The sequence below is a fragment of the Scomber scombrus genome, chromosome 17 (assembly GCF_963691925.1).
Source record: "Scomber scombrus chromosome 17, fScoSco1.1, whole genome shotgun sequence".
In the NCBI taxonomy this organism is placed as follows: domain Eukaryota; kingdom Metazoa; phylum Chordata; class Actinopteri; order Scombriformes; family Scombridae; genus Scomber; species Scomber scombrus.
The window spans coordinates 9,902,315-9,924,678 of NC_084986.1; the positions used below are offsets into that span (position 1 = coordinate 9,902,315).

The 22,364-nt window shown below is 41.2% G+C and overlaps 1 protein-coding gene across 2 annotated transcripts in view; it reads right to left on the reverse strand.

Moving 5' to 3' along the window:
- Window positions 1–22,364, reverse strand: part of LOC133997421 (kelch-like protein 29) — a 215,909-nt gene that overhangs the window by 3,855 nt on the left and 189,690 nt on the right. For both annotated transcript variants that reach the window (XM_062436992.1, XM_062436993.1), the window contains exon 13: window positions 7,567–7,760. In XM_062436992.1, coding sequence (XP_062292976.1) covers window positions 7,567–7,760 — 194 coding nt within the window. The remainder of the gene's footprint in view (window positions 1–7,566; window positions 7,761–22,364) is intronic.

Consider the following 22,364-nt stretch of genomic DNA (forward strand, 5'->3'; position numbering starts at 1 on the left):
AAAAAAAAAGAAGCTGAATAATGGCAAACCTGTGAAAAAGTGGAGTTCATAAATCACTACGGCTTTATTGGGTTCTGCTGCAAAATATGTTTGGGCTTGGCAGCGATATAAAAGAGTTACCTAAGTCCCAATAATTCACAATTGCATTATGCCCTCTGGCACCTCCATAGATTCTAAGAGAAAAAAAAGTGTGCACGTGTATTTGAAATACATGGGTGAACAGGTGGGATACTGCATACTGTATAATTCAATCTGATACAGTATATAGCACGAGGAAAACAGAGGCATTGAAGCAGCACCACAGTAGAATTATAGATGATGGGAAACAAAATGAAACAGTGGTTTGTGCGGAACGATGCCATTGGAAACCTGCAGCTCGTGAGCAGCAGCCCTGCTGTGTAGGAAGAGGAAGTGTGTTTCAAACTCGGGGCAATTTCTCTCGAGCCGACTGCAGCTGGCCAATTTACAAGCAGCATGAATAATGCACAGACACTTGGCCACGAGCCGCCCTCCTCGCTGTTTTCTGCCACAATGGACGGACATCCCTCATTCAGGTTGGGCAACTGCAGGAGTAAAGTGTGACGCCTTAATAATGGCGGTTGGAGCCCTGAAACCTTCTCTGGTGTAGTGAGCCATCTTCCCCTTTTTCTACCTTTCTTAATGTTGCTGAGAGGAGAATGACATGTTTAACAACGAGTATGACATGTTCAATTTATGGCAATCCATCCAATAGTTGTTGAGGCATTTCACTCAAAACCACAAATGTCAACCTCCTGGTGGCACCAGGAGAAATGTCAGCTGGATCATCAAAGTTATAGGTTTTATCCTCTGGAGGCAAGAGATGCTTCTGCTGCTCTTCAGACTGACTCTATGTGAGAAAGCCACACTTCAACTACTACACTTCAAATCATGATGTTCGGAAACAAACAAAAAACACTTAACTTTGGCCTCTTTATGCTATTGTTCTTACTGTATAAGACCACACGGCAATCATTTACACACAATGAACCCGAACCTGAACTTCCTTTGCAACCATCCAAGGCAGTATGCGCTTCAACTTTCACCATTGAAAAACAAGTTGCCACTAATTGGTCCTTGTGAGGAAAATCATTGTATCAATATGTATAAATGTTTGTGTAAACTTCTGAAAGGTTAAAACGCTTAGTGACACTCATCGAAACTACGTGTGTGAGTCTGAACACTGTTACTGTGTGAAATAGAAACAAAGAAGATCTGTTCATGCTGAAGCAGATCCCACCATGTCTGATTGGGTATAACCATGCATAGAGTAGTCACAACAACTCCTAGAGGTTGGTATGAAAGAAATAAAGGAGTATTCACCCTAACATTTTGGGGCTTGCTGCTCTGCAGAAGCCTGTATGTCTGTATCAAGTGTGAACGAGCCATGCTGTGAGCATTAAAGAAAGTGACAATACTGTATTGAGAAATTGTTCATTGAAGTCAAGTACAAGATGTGAATTGCCATGACATCCTCCTTGCATTCTGCCTGATGTGTTTATTTTCTTCTTTTACTTTCTTCATCTTATTGATATGCCGCTGCCAGTCTTCCCGATCCTGCGTGAGTGTGTGCCAGCATAAGTGTGTGTAAATGATGTTTTGTGTTAGGTCCCATAAACACAGAAGACTCATTTCTCTCTACTCTGTGCCTGAGGCAGAATAATAACAGGATGCTCTCAAAGGAAAAACATTTCTCTCCTTTCTCCACAGAAACTCTCACCATCACTTTCCGCCTCTCTAGTGGACTTGCAGAAGGTTTGAGTGCTTGGAGGAGTACCAGGCAGGTAAATCTCCTTCTCATTTGGCAAGCCACAAAGGACTGCTTCCGGGGTTCAACATCTCTCCACCACTTTTTGCTTTTGCTCTCATTCCCTGGCTCCTCTCTGGGCCTTCGATGCGAAAAACGAGCCGTTTCTGCTGAAACACGGTTGAGCTACAGTAACAAGCTCACAAGTATTGTCTGTGTCAGCTAAAAACTTTCAAATTCTGAGATGGAGCAGCATGTATTCCTGAAGTCTTGCAATGGATTGTGTCTGTTTTCACAGCTCTGAGGTTTTAAAGCTCAGCCAAGTATCCACAACTGACCACATTCTACATAAAAAAATGAATAAAAGGGAAGGGAAGGGAAGGGGGGAAAAGACAGCAAAACAAGGTTTTAACACGGCATCGGTGATAGAAGTACAGGCGTGCCTGCAGGGCAACATAGGCTGACGCAGCCTCTTACACCCTGATAAAACAGCTTAGTCACCGAGTCTGGAACCCCTCAGGCTGAGGTCAAGGGCAGAAAACAAGTGAAAACACATACATACACACACACACACACACTGCTATGATGAAATGTGTGGCTGCTGTCTAAACAAACACCTTGTTGTTCCTTCACATCCACTGCTATCTGATTCCTGCATCAACACAGCAGATATCTGATTTCATAAAACCGGAACACAACTGGAGGGATAACACATACACACACACACACACAAAATATATATCACAACTCACTCAATCAAACCAATACTGTGTACTGTACAGATCTAGATAAGACCGCTCTCTCTGATAGACTCCCAAATAGCAGTCGTCATCACAAAGCTACAGCATTATAGCGCGATGGAAATGTGTGGTCAGTCAGAGGCGGAGGGAGAACATAAACAAGGAATAAAAAAAAAAAAGACATTCTCCTCGAAAGATGGAGAATGAGGTGCTGGGTACACTCTCTGGCTTCCTGCGTCCTGCCAAAGAGCGTGAGGGAACATTAGGAAATAGGACAAAGAAGCTTCAGTTCTTGCTGCCAGAAGCTTAGATAAGATTACAACAAAGGTAATTGGAGCAGCCAAAAAAAAGAAAGAAAAAAAAAAGATTTCGTCTTTCACACAATGTCCTTTTATGTGGTGTGGGGAGAATGAGAGCAGCCTTTCAAATGATGGGCCAAAGTATCAGGTGAGCAAAAGAGAATGATGTACCTTAATTTAATACAATATTGGGGTGGGGGGGGGGGGCATGTCCAATTAGGTAGCTATGGAAACACCCCATCCTCTCCACTTATCTCGTTTTGTCACTTCACCTTCTTCTTGCTCTACCTCCATAATGGTGCTCTCAATTGCTTTACCTATTCGACGGCTACGTCATTCGCGCGAGTAATTGTCCTGCGGTCAATTTCTCAATCGAGCAGTCTGGATGCAACACTTCTGCTCTTGGGCGCCTGGAGCTGGCTAGTCGATGGATTTCTGTCTGTCAGTGGGAATGAGTGCTGGATGCACACTCGAGGGAGCCAGTTGGATTTGATGTGTGTGGATGTCCCTCAGAGAACGTGTGAATAGATGTGAGATAGTAATTGGCTTTTAAGAGTTTCTAATGAGTAAATTCACTATTCACTATACAAAATTCAATAAAATTCACTTTACAGTTATTGAAAATATTCATCCCTTAATGAACTATGTGGTGTATATCCCAGCAGATATTTTTGTGTTTTTCATCCTGATATAATAAAGGTGTATGACATTTTAAAAAATTAATCATCACTATCTTTCCGTTCATACTGCCAGAATCAGTTTCCCTTTTATTCTACAGAACATGCTGTGAAGAGTTTCTGTAGGGACTATTTCTTCAGTAGAAATTAGTTAATAAAAGTAATAATGGAGAGTGATGTGTAGGTAGAGGAAAATAGTCCTATATATGGTTAATGTATTTGTGACAAAAAAAAAGGCTAAGAGTCTCGCAGCTCAGTGAGGCTGTTTTTAGGCACAGTGGTGCTTTGAGCTAACATGCTCATGATAATGTTTACCATGTTCACCATCTTTGTATAACATGTGAGCAAGCTACCATTTGAAAATTAGCACGTAACAAATTTTAAACCTGTGACTGATAGGAACATCTTTAGTCTTGAAGGTATTTGGTCATAAACCGAAGTATTGGACGAACTGAATTTGTGACTTGAAGGTGGCACTGGTTGAAAAATTGAGGGACCACTAAAGTAATTACAGTTAATCCTGAGGGGGGTGTGAATGATTTATGGTGATCCATACACTAGTGATTGAGACATTTCATTTAAAACTACAAATGTCAAACTGATGGTGGGAAAAGTCAGACGATCACCAAAGTTATAGGTTTCATCCTCTGGGGAACTTGAACATGGCCACATTTTGTGCCAACCCACCCAGCAGATAAACTGAGCTGCTGGTGGCACTACAGGAAAGGTCAGGGGGATCACCAAAGTCATAAGGGTTTATCGTCTGGACATTATGTAAAAAATTATGGATTAAAAAACCCAGTAGTTGTGAGATTTCAGATGGCACCAAAACCAAAGTGGGGGGCCAACTGAGCAACACTGCCAGCCCCAAATTATGATTAAACATATATTTAATTCTGTTTTTCTGTTCTGTAGAAGCATTTCCTATAAAAACTGATATCAACTAGTAGTTTATTTGAGAGTCCATCTGTGAATTAGTTTAAAAATATGACACAAAATGATGTGGACGATTTTCTTCTTTAAAATTATGTAAAAATATAGGGAAAAATATCAAAATCACAGAAGTTGAGAGGAGGCACATTTTATGAAAGGTTGCAGAAAATATACTGATAGCATACTACCATACTATGTTGCAGTACAAAAAGGAAGGACGAATAAAAGAGCTGTGAGGATTATCCAGAGAAATGTCATTTTCAGTGCTGTGACCAGCACAAACAAAGCTACATTCACCTCCGCTGAATGGGGGTGGAGGAAGAAATCTCAGAAACATATCTGAAAACCTTGGCATTTGGGCGAGCTGACCTTTTACAGGAAGCAATGGGGCTTCATAAATAGTTTACTGTATGTGAGGAGGCTCAATTTTGCTCCCGTTTGTCTGTCCATGTACTGCTCATCAGACAGATGTATTGAAGACAAAGGAAGATATGAATGAAGTAAGCTGCAGAGACACTGTGCATCTCGATAGACTTGTTGAGGGAACTTTTTTTGGCACGAGTAATATTATTTTTCACCCTGCGAGAGATAGGAAGTCAGTCCTGATAAGTGTTTGTGAAACCCATTTGCAGTCAATGCGGGAGATGGTCCGTGCAGAGTGAAAACACACACACACACAAACACACACACACCTCACACATATGCGTACACATACACAGGCGCACGGTTGTAGAAAACGCACACAGCTGTATTTGTGTCAGTCGATAAGACAGTGCTGAGAGTCCGCGAGAGACGGGGGGAGGGGGGTTACAGAGAAGGAGACAGTGAGACAGAGAGCAAGCGGGGGTGAGAAAGAGAGAGAGAGAGAGAGAGAGAGAGAGATGAACGGAGAGATTAGAGAGAGAGAGCGATGGAGAGAGGCAGCGGGTTGATCGAGAAACACTCCCCGTCGGCTCACTAAAATCATCGCCGGCCCAATTTCACAGGAAGCACTAAACCCGTCCATTATCTCCTGGCTCGTTGGCTGTCAGACACAGGCTCATCTACACTCTGACAGATGACGGTCTGTCTGTCTGTGTCTATCAAAGACATACAGCACGCACACACACACACACACACAAACACATGCACACGCACACGCACAAATACACATAGAGTAACCTCCTGGCTCGTTACATAATTCATGTGCTGTGTACCTGTGCCCCTGGGAGCATGTATGGTTGATATGAGGCAAAAAGAGCTTATGTGTGTCTGCATCTCTGTGTGTGCATGCATGTGTGTTTCTCACCAGACTTTCTCTCATTTCTCCTCTGCCAGCTGTTCTGCCAGCCCTTTAATACCATTCAGCTCTCACCCCAAACACGCGCATTACATAATCATCATTTCGCTCACAGTAGTCTCACTCTGAAAAGGCACTAATAACAGAGAGCAAGTTTCTGGGCAACAGTGCTGAGGGAAGTGCCTCTGCGCTGGTGCTTTAATGACTAGAACAACTTCTTGTCAGGAAACATTTGAATGTAAATACATTTTGACCACATTTCTCTCTGATGCCCGCTGCTCTAAGTGCTGTCTGCAGCAACAGTCTGCTACCATTTCAGACACATTTGTTAAATGTAGCATTTGGACGGCTCTTTGTCATGACTGTCCATCACCTGCCAAACATCATAAATGGAATAATCTGGCATCAAATATAGAATTTGTATTTGATAGGGAAATTAATTTAATGGATATAAACATAGATGATTCTCCTCTGTACTTATTTATTTCTGTTGCAGTTGCAACACAATGAATTTGGTGGTTAAATTTCACAAGCATGTTTATGTGTGAGATTCCCAAGCCAAAAATGGGAGACCAAACAACTCAGAAGATATGCTCAAATAAATAGCAATCATCCCCATGCATCTTTTAAGGATATTCCTTTTGTGAAAAAACTTGCATGTGGTTACATCTTTACACTGGAAACACAGCTGACAGTGTTTTGAATCACAGAGATGTGCTCTGTGTTTTTCCTGCTGCCTTGGAGTTACAGCAGCTTGGTTAAATTGTTTCTTCTGGTGCTGCGTCCTTCACAGGTCCCTGGTGACTTCGGCTGGAATGCGGTTTGCAGGGGTGTGCGGTGAATAACCACAGAGTTTGGCCAATAACATGTCAGAAGCTAGGGTCAGATCAACCCATCATTTCAGCTATGGTCTTCTCATTATAATGATAATAACATGGGAAAAGGGGAGTAATGGGAATAACTCAGAAGGATGATAATAGCGATAAGGAGAAAACAACATGAATGGAAAAGGTCACAGCCTGGCTACTGCATTTTCTGTTGCCATGGGTGCAATTCAACATTTTCAATCAATCAAACTCTAAGATTCCTGTTGTAAAAGGTTTCAATTACAATTTTAGGCTGTCTTTAAGTGGGAAGAACTATGGGACATCTTGATTAGAAAGTTTGATAGTATCCCCACCTGAGCCCTTAAACTCTGATATAAAATCCAGAAACATTCCAAAATGCGTATCGGAAGGGATTCCCTAAAGGTATAATGGATCACTGAAAAACGATACAACTTCAGAGTCATATACTGATCTACTGTATAACAATATGTTGCCTTCAAATGGCAGTCGGTAGTTTATAATTTCAACAGGCAAAGTCAAGTACATCATACTGAAGATGTTCAAGTGGGTAGAGTCATGAGAACACTGTTGCTAGGCAACAATAATGGGGGCCCAAAGACTCCTTGTTGCTCTCTAACAAGATTGTAAGATGTCAGTGACCCAAGATTAAAGGAAAGCAAGTTGTTTATCGTAATGTTGCAAAAATGTGCCTTTTCCACTTTTGGTATTACATTGCTAATAAACTAAACATTAATATTCATGTTTTTATGATGTCTTGAAGGAGAAAAATTTAGCTAGTGGGTGGGTGATTCTCTCTCAAATGGGAAATAAGAAGTCATAATGAGGGAAAAACAGACCACACGCTTGGGAATATCAAACCACAATATGGTACACACCGGTTCAAAAAGTCAAAACAGCTCTGTAGAAATACAAAAGGTGATGGTAACAATGGCAACACGTCCCCTGAGGACTTGTCATCTCAACACTGCTTTCAAGTGAGTGTGAAAGAATATGACAAAGACTGTTGGTGTTGTCACCTATCTTACCTATCATGGGCGATTCAATGAAACTCCAAGTGTTGCTCTGTGGTACGTAGGACTGCAAGACACCCGCAGAGCGCCCGGCCTCGTTCACACCCCCAAAAACGTACACTTTCCCTCCGCACACTGTGGCTGCTGCTGAGTGGACTGGCTTGGGCAGCGGAGTCACCGTCTCCCACTGGTTTGTGATGGTGTCATACCTGGCAGGGGGGGAAAAGGAGATTTTTTAAAAATGTTTTTGCATTTGTGTGTACCATTATATAATAAGTGCAATCTGGGATGGATTGGAATTAAAAACAGAGAGAGATAAATCAAGAGAAACAAGATGAATTGCAGGTCAAGGTTCAGACATGACAGATGAGTAAAGCCACAACCGCACTTCCATTAAGCAGAGCTATGATGGGAAGTCTCTGAATTACTTATGAAACCACTAATGATTCATAAAGTATTCCAACACTCTACAGTCAGTCATTTACAACCACACACACACACCAACTGTATACAGAAACACTCCAATTTTAAAGTTCCCATTGGTCTGAATTCACTGTGAAACGCTCGTTTTGGCTGCGGGGCTGACAGATATAATTAGCAGAATGCCTACACCACCAGGGAAGATGAAAAAGACCAACCATTACATACAATGACAGCAATTAAAGCAATTACACAAAGCAACATATGTTGGGAGCTACAAGCCATTAGTCTCTAGAGTTGGGCTGTGTGTCAGCGCTGAGCTTTGGACCTTTCTCACTGAGCCCTCTTTGGCAGAGACTTCAACGGCGAGCCTAAAACTCAGTCGACCCAAACTGGCACAAACAGACGCAGCCAGATGAAAGGGTCTGACACAATGGGCTGCATGAGAACAAGACACTGGCTTATGGGACTGTGCCCTTGTCAGAGGTTGATGGTGTGTATGAGTCTTTATGTATATTTCTTCAATTTGCATTTCTGTTTGGTGTGTGTGCCGTACTGTATTTGCGTGTGTTTTGACGTGTTTGTGTGTATATGTTTTTTGCCCCGTGGCTCCATTAGCGCAGTGTGTTAGCTGTGTAATCCTGTGTCCATGGGCCACTGATCAAAGCGGCCGTGCCTTCCAGCTGGAGTAGGCCTCATTAAAGAGCTGCAAACGGATCCAGGATTTGTGATTAAAACACACATCCACTCAGACTAAAGCAAGCTTTCTTAATCAAGGTAGTCTCTTTGTTATGAAAAAAAAAAAACACCTTTACATGAAAATCTGTATCCACCGTCCCCCAGGACAACATACTTTGAACTTCAAACACTTGAGAGATGCTTTATTGCTCAGAAAAGCAGACTACTTAACTGTCACAAACAGCTCACTAAGGTCAATGACATTCATTAGGCATTTTGCCTAATTTTAGACAGCGCACAGGTGTCTTCTTCCTTTAGTATTCTTTTATTTTCTCATATGATGCACCTTTCCTTGACATGCAGGTGTGCAAAGACAATGTTTGTGTGGATGCTTTTCCTGCTGCAACTCCTGTGGCATTTGAAGTCAAGCTGAATTTAAAAGACACCTGGAAGCACTGGTTGCATCCACCATCCTGCGAGAAGGCCGTTAGATAAAGTGCGAGCGGAGACAGGTGAATTAGCATTTGGGAATATTCTCTTTGGGGGTCTGATAACGTCCTTGGCAACAGCTGCTGAGGGGAGGGGTTTAAATCGGCTGGCAGTCTGAGAAAGTGGTGACACAGGAGAAACACTCTGGGAAAGGTGGACTCGAAGCCAGTGCCAATTAGCACTGTTTAAACACGGACAGACACGCACACACCAGCATCAGGCTGAGTAACTGAGCCCTGCTGAGATAGAAGGACTAATACGTGTCTCTCTCTTTGGCAGATGTAATTACCCCTCTGACCACATTGGGGGAGGTCCATAAATTTAAGGGTCAGGCACTGCTGAGTGATGCTGAGTGCAGATAGACAGCAGACCAACAGGACTATTACAAATAGTCATGATACGAAAGAAAAAACATTGAAAAGACTTAATTGTGCATGTAAATACGACATACTGTTAAAGTTAACTAGGAAATAAGAGAGGTTGTGAATCTCTTGCTGTATTTTCTTCCTTCTTTCATGTCAGCATATTACTCGGATCCTCAAACATGTTTTCAAATCTTAAATTTTTCTCATGATCAACAAGAATACAGCAACAAGATACAGCTGCACAAATTAATTAATGAATTAATGAAACCAGAGAGAAATATCACGCAACTCTGTAGTTCCCATCAGATCTGCAAAGCTTTTTAACATCTTTCAGAGTTAGACATTTCCATCAGGACTTGGTAGAAACCGAAAGAGCTAAACTGAACTTACATTAATCAGGTCGCTGGAAACACTGCTCTGTGTCTAACATGTTCCCCATATCAACTTTTTAAGAAGAGATGAGATTTTTTGTGCTGCCCTGGTATGATAATACCAAAAAACAATTATTGCAGCTGTAATAGCTGTAATAGAATAAAATGTCCCTATTTATACATTTAACAGTCAAGAACTAAAGCTGATCTTCTTAAAGGACTTTTGTATTTCTATGCATGGATCAGAACTGAAGAGACGTCATCTTGTTTCCAACGTCCCACCCACTGGAAAAACACAAACACAGAAATATCTCATGTGAAATAACTAGTATTTGACAGTTAATAGTGTGTTCATGTAAGACTCCATTTCTTTTAGGAAGAAGCCGATCAAGAAAAATAGGTTTTGTGGGCCATTAATGTAAACATGGCACAGCTATCATCCAGTCAAACGGGTCAGGAGTTTTGATATCGTGGAACAAGTGCAGGTCAGAAGAAAGTCAGTGTCTCAGTTAGTCTCAGAGGTCATGAATTTGATTGAATTCATTACACGTGGGATTCACCATCAAGCATTTAATGTGAACCGTGACATTAGGACTGACACTAAAAAGATTCTCTGAGTGGGTGTGTATGGTTTGATTCAATCTCCAAGGCAGAGGAGATGGAGGGAGGAGGGAGACAGAGGAAGAAAAATAACACTAGGTTCATTCCAAAACAAAGACTATATACAGTATCTTCTTTTCTTTCCTCTGAAGCTCTCATCAGACAGAAAAAGGCAGGCAGAGCTTTTACACTGGCACTAAGACACTGTAGGAGTTTATCCATCACCATGTTGCGCTGCGTCGATTGCTTTTTTTAAAAAGTGTTTATACACAAAGACCGATCACTGCATGAAGCCATGTAATCGGCTGCAGCTCCTGACAGGGCTTGTTTCATCACGCAGGGACAATCATCTCGAAAATGCGGCTGCAGGGCTACAACAGAACCAACAATGTAGCATTGTGTTCTTTTATGTTGGGAGAGAGACCCAAAGAAAGACACATAGATAGAATGGAGAGAGTTTGTGAATAAAAGAAAGAGGTCAGACTTTCAACTAAATTTCCCTCTGAATATGTAATCTGGATAAAGGAAAAACATGTTAATATGCTCGCAGCATGCACTGCGACTGACAAGACAACAAATCAGAATTATAATTCGATGTTAGCCAGGTGTAAAAGCAATCCACGCGGTGTGATTTTGTTGCCAAAAGAGTACCACCGAATGTCTCTCTGGACTTTGTTCTCTACAGACACATCTGGATGAGAGGCATCATATTTGATTGTAACAGGTGAAATTGGAATGTTGCCGTGGATACGCACAGTCATACCTGCCATGTTTGTTTACGGTGACAGCAGATGTATTTTCCTTCTCCCCACCTGTTTACTTGCTCTGCATAGTGCATATGACTAATTAGATCCAACTGCAATATACATGTCTGTAAACTATAGGTAAAATATGTAAATACCAGGTGTTGAATACAAGTGTGGGAGTGGACTGTGCATCATCTGAATGGCATATTCACATGTAGACTACATATTTGATGATTGTTGGTGTCCGGACCAGAATGCTGCAGCATCCATCTAAAGCAGAGCACCTTTAACTCAAGTTTTAACATCTCTACACATAGGTAGCTGGGGAGTAGATGTCAGAATTTGAATGCCCACAGTTAAGCCACTTAAGGGATTGACTATATTTCTGACCTGCTCACTCCATATGAGCCTGAGATCCTCCGGTAGTTCTTTGTTAGCTAAGGTTTTTTTTTTTTTTACTACTGAAGCCAGGAGAGCTTTGTATAGATAAAAAGCCAATTCTGAAAAAACAAGTCCATAAAGAGCATAATTCGGCATATCCCCCCATGTCCAAATTAAAGAAAGAGCAGTTACATTTTAGATCAATTTAAACCAGGCAAAACCTAACTCAATTTAATTAAAAAATAAATAATCTGGATGAATGCCAAATACGGAGAACTGGAGATCAAAAGGTTGCAATATGAAATTATGGCTCTTTCTGGTTTTATGATGCTGCTGGATGATGAGGATTAGGGGAAGACAGGAAGATCACATGACTACCAGCTCTGTTTGTTACATACTGCAAAACAGCAAGACAGGAAGATAACAAATACCATACATCTGTTTTAAATAATATACATGTAATGTGTGTAATGTATAATACATGTGTGGGATGAGATTAACATTTATAGAGTCATTGACCTGTCTGCATTTGTAAAATAAAACTGGATGTAAATCTTATGTACACATACATATCACATGAGGACACAGTAGACGAGATATGTAATGATTTTCTAAGACGTCAAAACTCAAAGACAAATTGCTCTTTTCTCTAAAATCCTTTTTTCTGCTCTCCTCAAAAAGCAGAAAAATGTCTGGATGTGGGCTCTCAGTCATGACGTCATCACATCGCATAAGACAAGCTAAGAAAATGTGGCGTATAGCCATATAAGCAGATATTGCCTCCCCAGGCCTCCATTTTATAATGTTGGCAAGGAAACACATATATATATATCTGATTCACAGACCATGAAAACGAATAGATGCAGTAAACTGTCAGCTGTAATGTAGCCTGCTATTGGATTTATTCAGTGGCATAACACGTGTAAAAGCCTTGTGTACGTGTGTCATCTTGTTTTTAGAGCAGCCTTGATGCAATAGCATCTAATTGAAAATGTTGGTTTCGTAGATAATGGCTATTTTGGCTAATTTACATGTTGTTCACTACTTCCTGCCTCTTGAAGCTGACCACACACCCTCCATCTTTCAAACATAACCTACACAGTGCATAGACTAGCTGTCTGTCCTTCCATCTTACCAATACACACAAATGGTGCAATCTAATCATGCAGAAGGCGCCCAAGGCACCTCGGTCAATTCACTAATATGGTTACCTGCAGGGTAGTGTGGATGAAGAACCTCGTCTTTCCGCATACCTCTGTGTCTGTGTTATTCACACAAACAAGCGATAAACTATAATAGATGAGGCTGCCAGTCTCTGAGATACTGACATGTATCGTTTTCCCCTGAGATACAAACTACAGTATGAGTAACGAGAGTGGGGAGTTAGAGGGGGAAAGAAAAAAAAAGGTCCGATAACAAAACCACTCAGGCTCTATACATCTCACCACTGACAAAAAGATCCATTACATGGTAGAGGAGTGCATCACATTGCAGTTACCACCACACTAGAATGCCATGTAAACACCAACTGCTCAGTAATGACTACGGTGTCCCTCACACTAACCATTAAAAGTACTGAGATTCAAACAGCTTAGACTGGAAGATGATGCACAAACAGGAAAGAGAGACCTGTATTTATTCAAGTTGTTAACAACGCTTGCATGACACTAGCCCAAAACAACACTGTAACCTTTAAAAACTGAGCAAGCGCACTGGAATGCAATGGATGCTTTGCGTTTATTGCCTGAAGAGAGGAGCTGATGCTGTAGATTCTATCGAGCAGCAACGCATGCCCGTAAGTTACAAATTCACATTAATCCCTGCACAACCCCCACTATCTCGCTCACTCGCATGAACACTATCTCTCTGTCTCTCGCATTCTCTTCCTGTGGCCCACATGCACCCTCAGATACACGTGCACACTTCAGCATGTTAGCTGTGTAGTTAAATTCGCCTTGTTAACTAAATAAATGTGTTTTTAATTGGTTGGTTTTAATCATCACAGCTGACTTCGTTTAAATTTTCACACAGATTTGTCTACTACACTGATGCACCATTGCCCGCGGCTGGTCAACAGCATCACTGACTGGCTGTATTTTTATCCATGCTAGGAAGTGTTGGTTAATAAGTTGATCTGCCACTTCAGTCCAGACTGAAAAATATTAACAACCACTGGACTGATTGCTATGAAATGTTATACAGTCACTTCCCCAGAGGATAATCCTACATTGGTAACACCAGTCCCTTTTGCTTTTAAGTAAAATGTCTCAAACTCTTGGATGGATTGGATAACATTTTTTATACATGCATCCATGGTGTTTTGAGGATGAAATACTAATGACTGTGGTGATTTTTCCTCTAGCCACCATTTGTGGTTTCCCTCAACAACCATTGGATGGATTTCCATGATATTTGCTTAATGTCCCCACCAGGATGAACTGTAATAGCCCTGGAGATCCCTTAACTCGTCATCTATTGCATCATCAGGTAAACATTTAAATTGTCTAATACTTTGGCTTATAAACGAACATGTGCAAAAATAATGACATTCCCATCAGCCTGAGCTGTACTTCATGTTTAGCGCTTATTAGTCGTCTGACATGGGGAAAACAGTAAACATTCCTGTGCCTGCTCTAAATGAGCATGTTAGGATGCTTATGTTAGCATTTATCTCAACCTCATAGAGCCTCTAGCATAGCTGTGCACTCTAAGCCTTGTTAATTGTTTCTGGTTTATTTATTTAGTTTAGTTTTTATTTAGTTTTCTCTTTCTTCTTACCGAGATGAACCGATATGAGTCTCCACTTAATGCACACCCACAAATATGCAGTAACTAACTGTACAACTCGGGACTATAAAGATGTGGACTGTCTTCTATTTTGCCACATTTGCTAGTAGCCACCCCCCTGCCCCTATCTGATATTGTGTGTCATTACCGTTAAATTAAAAAAAAAATCCTAATATACTATACAAATATTTGAATGCAGTGCCATGTTTGACAGTAGTTTGATTCTATACCGCCATCCTTACAGGCACAGAAAGAGAGGGGGAGCCCGTGAATGTGAATGAATCAATCCCTTATCATAGCCCCTCTGTTTTCTGTCAGAAGTAATGAACTGAGAGGTTGTGATTTGGCTTGAGGAAAACAGCGCTTCTGTGAATCAGCTCTGGCCTGGAGGGCATTTAAAATAATTTGCACACAGAAACAGGCATCATTTGCTTACATTAACATTTTTCATGTTTGCCAAGAAATGTTCATTAGTAGCGAGGTGGGGGAAATCTCAACAGCATGGCATGAACTACTCTATGGAGTCCTGGTATGAAGAAAGAAAAAAATGCTGTTGAAATTGAAAGATGAACTTTCAGTTTGAACCAAATGAGGCTGCAGATTTGTATTTTGCATGTGGCTGTTTTGACAAAGGAAGCTGCTGATAGTGACATTGGATGTTCATTTAAAATCATCCAACTGTGACATTTTGTTTCTTTGCATATTTGCTTGTATCTCATCCAAAATGTTTTCCTCACACCTGGGCAAGATCACTGCGTGGATGAGGATGACAGGAGAAAAAGAGGTAGGGAAGGACACTAAGGAAAAAAGAGGGGGTAAAGAAGAGAAAACAAAACCAGTAAAGGTGAATGGGGAAAATATTTGTTTTGCATTCATTTGTATGTCTATCAAGTCAGGCAAAAGACAGGCACATGAAGGTGAACAGAGAGAGCATCCATTTTGCAGAGGAGGAGGAGTGAGAGTCTATCTGTGTTGTGTCAGCTGCCATCTGTGTGTCAGAGCACATCACAGAACGTGTGAGGCCTGTGCCCACACCTCAGCCATCGCCCTGCTGTCTGTTGGGCACCAACGCTCACACATACAACAAACCACCGTCGTCACTCTTTTTTCACTGACTCACTCTCTTTTGGTTATATTTTGCCTACACTTGGAAACATGCACACATACAGTATGGCGCTTTTCCACTATACAGTTCTAGCACTACTCGGCTCGACTCGACACGGTTCCAGGAACATCCTTTTCCATTACAAAAAAGTACCTACTCAACGTGGGCGGGGTCGTCATAGCACGGCTCAGCGAAACTGCTGTGACTTCGTTTTATATATATTTATATTATTATTATATTATATTATATTATTATTATATACGCGACACAAAACACATAAACAATGGAGGACATTGAGGCGATGGTGTACTTGCTGCTGTATGTGGCTTTTTTTCACACACAAAACAAGAAAATTGAGCCGTATGGCTGTAACGCTGTTGCCGGTATTTAAAAATGCCGGGTTTGATTCTTGTGTGGGACGGCTCATGACTCTTCCAGCTACAACTCTTCTGACCAATCAGTGGCTGGCAGTCTGTTGACGTCACATTTAGTATCGGCTCGGCTCGCTTGGAACCTCGGCAGAGCAGAAACTAAAGAAGTACCAGGTACCAGGTACTATCCCTGATGGTAAGGCAAAAAAAAGAGTAGAGTCGAGTCGAGTCGTGCTAGAACTGTATAGTGGAAAAGCGCCAAGACAGTAACACACAGTTGCTTTTTTCAGTCAAAGGTTGGTGGGCGACTTCTTTATATCCAATCTGTGGTGGGTGAGTTTTGAAAATGCTCCCCTGCAATGCATTCTCGTCTACTGAGGCTATTGTTGGTCAAAAACATCAGTATCTCTATATATTTTCTACAGCGATTTTCTGTCTCTATGACTGTTAAACATAAGGTTTACTGTTTTTAATAGCTGAAAAATGTCTTCTACCTGCACTAGAATTATCTCTCAGAGACTATCCTTGAAAATAAAATACGCCACTGAGAACCAAAATGGGCCCAGAAATGGAGTCATTATTTAGCTTCTTTTTATTTATTTTTTATTTTAAGATGCTATAATGTGATGCCATGGTTGCTAAGAGACATGTATACTTATTATATCTTGGGTTGCAGTGTTTAGTGCATGAAACTATACAGTTGGCTACAGTAAATTGTGAGTTTAGCAGCAAACATGGAAAGGTACTGGAGATTATTTTATGATCCAAACATTTAATCTAAAACACAATTTGGCTGTTATACTGATTTGTTTTTTTTTTGGAAATACAGAGGTCCTCAAGTAAAGCAGGAGCAACAGGTACAAACCCACCTTTTGCTATGCTCTATTTCACAAATGACAGCACTCTGCAAATTGTCAGGGATGAAAACAAAAACAGCAGCTTTGTGACAATTAATTTGCACTCATTTGTATGCACCTCTGTTCCCCCTGTTGATTTTTTCTACATGTGACAGCTGTTTGTAACTGTGTTCCCTCACTCCGGGTTGCTAATCAATGTCTGACAGTGAAATTTACTGAGTCTTACTTTGTAGAGAAAGGGCGCATCGCTGCTCAGAAATGTAAATGGTTGGGTGTTCCCTTCCTATAAGAAGTGCATCATTTTGCTGAAATCCTTGCAGCTATATCTGGGGAACTGTGAGGAAGACATAACAACAGTTGCTCCTCATTTTAACACATGACATGAATGACTAGTGATGCACTCTCCAAGACTCCTGTTGGCATCAGCCTCAAAACTAAAAAGCAAGAAAAATGCATTCCCATGTTTTGTTTCTTGGACTGGATTATACCAGCTATGTGTAAATCCATCACTATGTTTGTTCTTAGTAGCAACAATTTCAAACTAGCACCTGTGAGGGAAATTTCACATACAACACATATAATCAAGTTTGAATATCTTTCTTTTTTAACACACATCTACTTATACAGCTCATTTTCACTATGTAATCATCTTTTTTTAAATTTCAGAATCTTAACTCTTTAACTGAGAGATTCTGCTGTGAAAGACATCTTAGTCACTGAGTGTGAACAAAGAATAACCGATTCAGAAATGCCAAGGTTAAAGGTACAGATAAGAAAGTGTGAGAAGGTGTCCAGTCAGATGGTCCCAGTGGATGAAAAATGTATTAACGGTCTCTGAGCGGCTGCAAGAACCTCACCAGGAAGGAGAAACACGATAAGTTACAGACAATGGACGAGCTGCAGTTTTTAATTACTTCTGAGGGTGGCAAAATGCTTTGCAGCTTTTATTCCAGCTGGCTATACATTGTGTGTTTCACTCTGCCTCTTCACTCTTTGTCTAACAAAGACACTACTTTGTGTGCATATGTATTAAGGTGTGACAATATTGTGAGAGATCTTTGTCTCGTTCCTCTGTATCAGAGTGAAATTGAAAAATTGCTACGACACTCCATTAATACATACAAAATTTCAAGCTGGTAAATATCCATGTATGGATACTGTAGGTTATGTTTCAGAGTTAATCATATTCAAGCTATTTATAATCAGTGGCTATTATCTGATTATGCTAACCTACATGGCGTTATTTGGTCATTTAGTCATTTAGTCATTTGTAATTAAAATGATCTTGTGCTATTTTTGTGAAATGTGATTTAAAATCTTCTTGGTTTACAACATAATAAACAGCATCTTGTCTGTGACCATATTCCCTTTTTTTTTACAAACCAAATGCGTCACAGGGCCGCTGTGGCCCTGGAGGTAGAGTGTGGTCGTCCACTAATGGGAAGATGGCGGTTCAGACCCTGGCTCCTCCAGCCTGCATGTCAAAATGTCCTTGGGCAAGATACTGTACCCCAAATTGCTCCCGAAGTGAGTGTGTGTAACTGAGTATTAGATTAGATCCTGATGAGCAGGTTGGCACCTTGCAGGGCAGCCTCTGCCATCAGTGTATGAATGTGTGTGTAAATGGGCGAATGTTGACAGGCTGTGTAAAGTGCTTTGAGTGTTTGGAAGACTAAAAAGGCGCTATTTAAATACAATCCATCTGTATTAGCAAACTTATATTAGCTTTATTTGTTATCACTCAGCTGTGCAACAGTAACAATAACTAGGTGTTCATAATAAATACCAACTGATCTCTATGAAAAAACTAGTTTGTGTGGTGTTTGGTTTAATTAAATGATGCATAAATCTACAATTAGTGAACACTTACATTATAAATAGGTTTTCTTTTTAATTTACAGCAGCTGGTGCAACAGGTTCTTGTTCCCTGGACATTTTTGGCTTGTGACCTTTAAACAAATCAGTGTCTACTTCTGAGCTCTTGTCACAGGTAATGGCTGTAGTGTGGAAGGTTAATTTTTTTTCCATCTTGTATTGTTTGAAGGAGAGGGCAGAGGAGCTGTGCTTGCTATTTGCTAATAGTACACACATCGGACAGATTGTTTATGATGACATCTGGGGATCTGATGGAGGCCTGCTCTCCGTGTGGAGGGTCTCGGAGTGTGTTCATCTGACAGATTGAAGTCAAGGTCAGCCAAAAGACACACACACACACACACACCACACACACACACACACACACACACACACAAAACACTCCACTGCCATCACTGTAGAAGAACAACACACCCACACAACTCATTAACTCTGATGGATTACAGCACATTTCAGGCTAATAACAGACATACGTGTACACCTCATACATAAATGCACTCACACATGCACACACGCATGCATGCACACATACCAGACTATGGCAGCGCATACGAACACAAACACAAACACAGATGGACACAGACCTGTCACCTCAGTGTCACCTTCAGCTAATCCTTGTGAGACAGGGAGCGATCCATCCACTGGCCACACAGATTTACCCATAATCCCTGTGAATGAACTCATTCAGAGCAGAAGTCTAACTCCTCAATGTGTGAGTACACAATCTGTTCATACACACACACACACACACACACACACACACACACACACACACACACACACACACACACACACACACACACACACACACACACACACACACACACACACACACACACACACACACACACACACACCTTCTGTATGTAGATAAACTGCAGATATAATGTACAGCACTCATGTAAACTTATAAAGGCACCTTGAAAGACTATCAAGAGGAGAATTAAGGGAACCATGAAAACAGTGACTGTGTGCTCTTTTAGTGCCTCTATGTGTGTGTGTGTGTGTGTGTGTGTGTGTGTGTGTGTGTGTGTGTGTGTGTGTGTGTATGTGTGTGCGTGTGTGTGTGTGTGCGCACGTGCGTGTGTGTGTGTAAACGCAGATTTAATTGGATGGGAATGTCACGTAGGACAGGGGACATGAGTGCTGCCAGTGGTGTAGGTCGTACACCAATTACTGCTCCGCGTTCTTCAAAACTAGACGGGAGATGGAAGACTGAGACCCCACTTCATTACCAATGTAAGCCCGTGTTGATAACAGCCATGTAGGGCAGCACCACGGGGTGTGGGGTGATGGGTATGATGGGTAGTGGTAGCGGGAAGGGCGGCGGTAAAATTAAAATTGACACCCAGATTGCTGGTGAGAAAGTGTCTGCAGCCAAAGCTTAAATTGCTTCATTGTGGTTTTAGGAAGCTAGTAATGATGTCAGGTTGCATTTGTTAATTGCAAAAAATACCTAGATCATCACTGACTAACACGTAAACAGTAACAAAAATTAAAGGACAAAAATAAAATTCATTGAGTTTTTTGCACCTATAATTCATAAGTATTTGCACTGCAAGAAAAACATGATTAGAAATCATTATTGCAGATTTAAACAAAATCTTCACCCTAAAATGTTATGGGAATTTGCTATTTGTCCAAGGGAGGCAAGTCCCCACATAACACTGTTTAAACAGATTTAAGTACCCACAACATGAGGAATACCTGGTACGCACATGCATAGAGAATATATATATATGCTTTGGTGGTTTGTGGGGAAAAAAAGGGATAAACTATTTACTTAACTCAGATAAGTGAATATGTATTAGAAAGAAAAAATGGGTTCCACAGCAAAAAGGTTATTCCCATTTTTGGAATTTAAAACAACCTTGATGGCCTCTATTAAGCAACCTCAATACTGTTATATGCTATCAGTCTTGCCTGAGTAATCCGTTCACTGATTGTAGGGGTATTTTCCATACATTAGTATACATTCAATGCTGTTTACAGTATTTTTACATATAGACACATGCTTAGTGGTGTCTCTCTCTCTCTCTCTCTCTGGTAAGACCTGTACACAGTTGAAAATAACACTGTGTCTGCACTTATCTTGTGTTTATGTGAGCACCTTCACCTTGGGCGCACACACATACACAACAAATCTATATATAACAACTAACCCTCCCACCTCCAGTGTTGATCCCTCCCCGGGTGCCAGCGAAGTGCGGTGGCTAGATATTGCAATGGTTTGCCAGAGCTATGCTTTCTAAAGGTCAGTTGTCGCTTCCTCCTGTGGGGGATGGCGAGCTGCCTGCCAACCATCTCAGGGGCATCTGTCACATCCTAACCACTGATAATTAGCCAGCAACACACGACTGACTGGATGACTGACCGGGTGACTGGGTGGTAGCCTGATATGAGAGGGTAGAAGTTTTTATGTGTGTGCACCTGTGTGCCTTTTGGCATAGAAAGATGGAGGGTGAATGAGAGAAACATAAAGAAGAAAAAGGCACAGAAGCAGGAAGAAGGCAAGAGAAAAATGACTTGCCTGTTGGTAAGGCTGGAAATTGTCCAAAGTGCCAGCCCATCGTTTATCAACGAGGCGGAAGCACATACAGTTTGTACTACTCATTACCTGCAGCCTCTCTCTGCCTTTCTCTAATACCATCCTCGGGCACACCTACTGCTGCTTGCCAATGTTTCTCCCTAGCTGTCACACACACATATACACGCACAAACAAATGCACAATCTCTGCACCATCTACCTCAATGTCTCTGAGACCTCAGCGCCCCATTAGAAGACAATGAAGAGGAGACACTGTTTTTACTCAAGCATGTTAGACAGATATGACATCACCTGGCCTCGCGGGCCCCAAATACACCCATCATCTCCTGCCCACCTCATCAGCGCAGCCAAGAGACAGAGGGAGCAATGGGACGAGAGGTGCAGGAGACAGTTTGGAGAGTGTGGTTAAAAGAGGAAACTGGGGGGAGGATAGAGGGAGGCGAGGAGGCATGGAGAGAGTGATATGAAACGTAAGAGAGATATGATGATCTGCTTGATGTGGGCCTGATCTCTTTCAGACCTAGACCCTAAAATCAGCACAGCAGGTCTGCCATGGAGCTGGGAAATGACTGGGCTTGTATACACAGTACACACACATTCACACACACAAAGACAAAAGGTTTCTTTCTGTCAACACTCAACTAAAAAGTGCACTTACATAAAGGTCTGTAAATATATAAAGCCTGTCAGGGCATACTCCAACACTCAAAATGAATGAATTCATAGAGATGTGTTCTGTAGAAAAGGTTTCAGAAGGAACAACTGAAATGAGTCGTTGCTGTGTTAATCATCCTACTCAATCAAGCAGGCCAGAGTGGCTTAAAGGCTCATGCATGTGTGTCAAATTATAAATACTTTCAATTACTGACAACTTTCAAATGCATGTTATGCCATTTTAGGTGCTTTATTATGTTTTTTCTGTGGTTCCAGGCAGCCATTAACTTCATTAAAATCAATTAGGTTTGAGTCTCTAAATTGTGTAATCCATCAAAGTGAACATCAAGTCTGCGTAATTTTTTTCTCGTACCAAGTGTGTTAATTAGGGCTGCAACTACTGATCATTTTCTTGTCATTTTTTGATTAACTGATTGTTTGATTTATAAAATCTGAGAGAATAGTGGAAAATGTGCATCAGTTTCTCATAACTGACAACAGCTGACATCTTCATATTGTTTATGTACATCCAGCCGTTAAAAAAAAAAACATCATAAATTTGCATC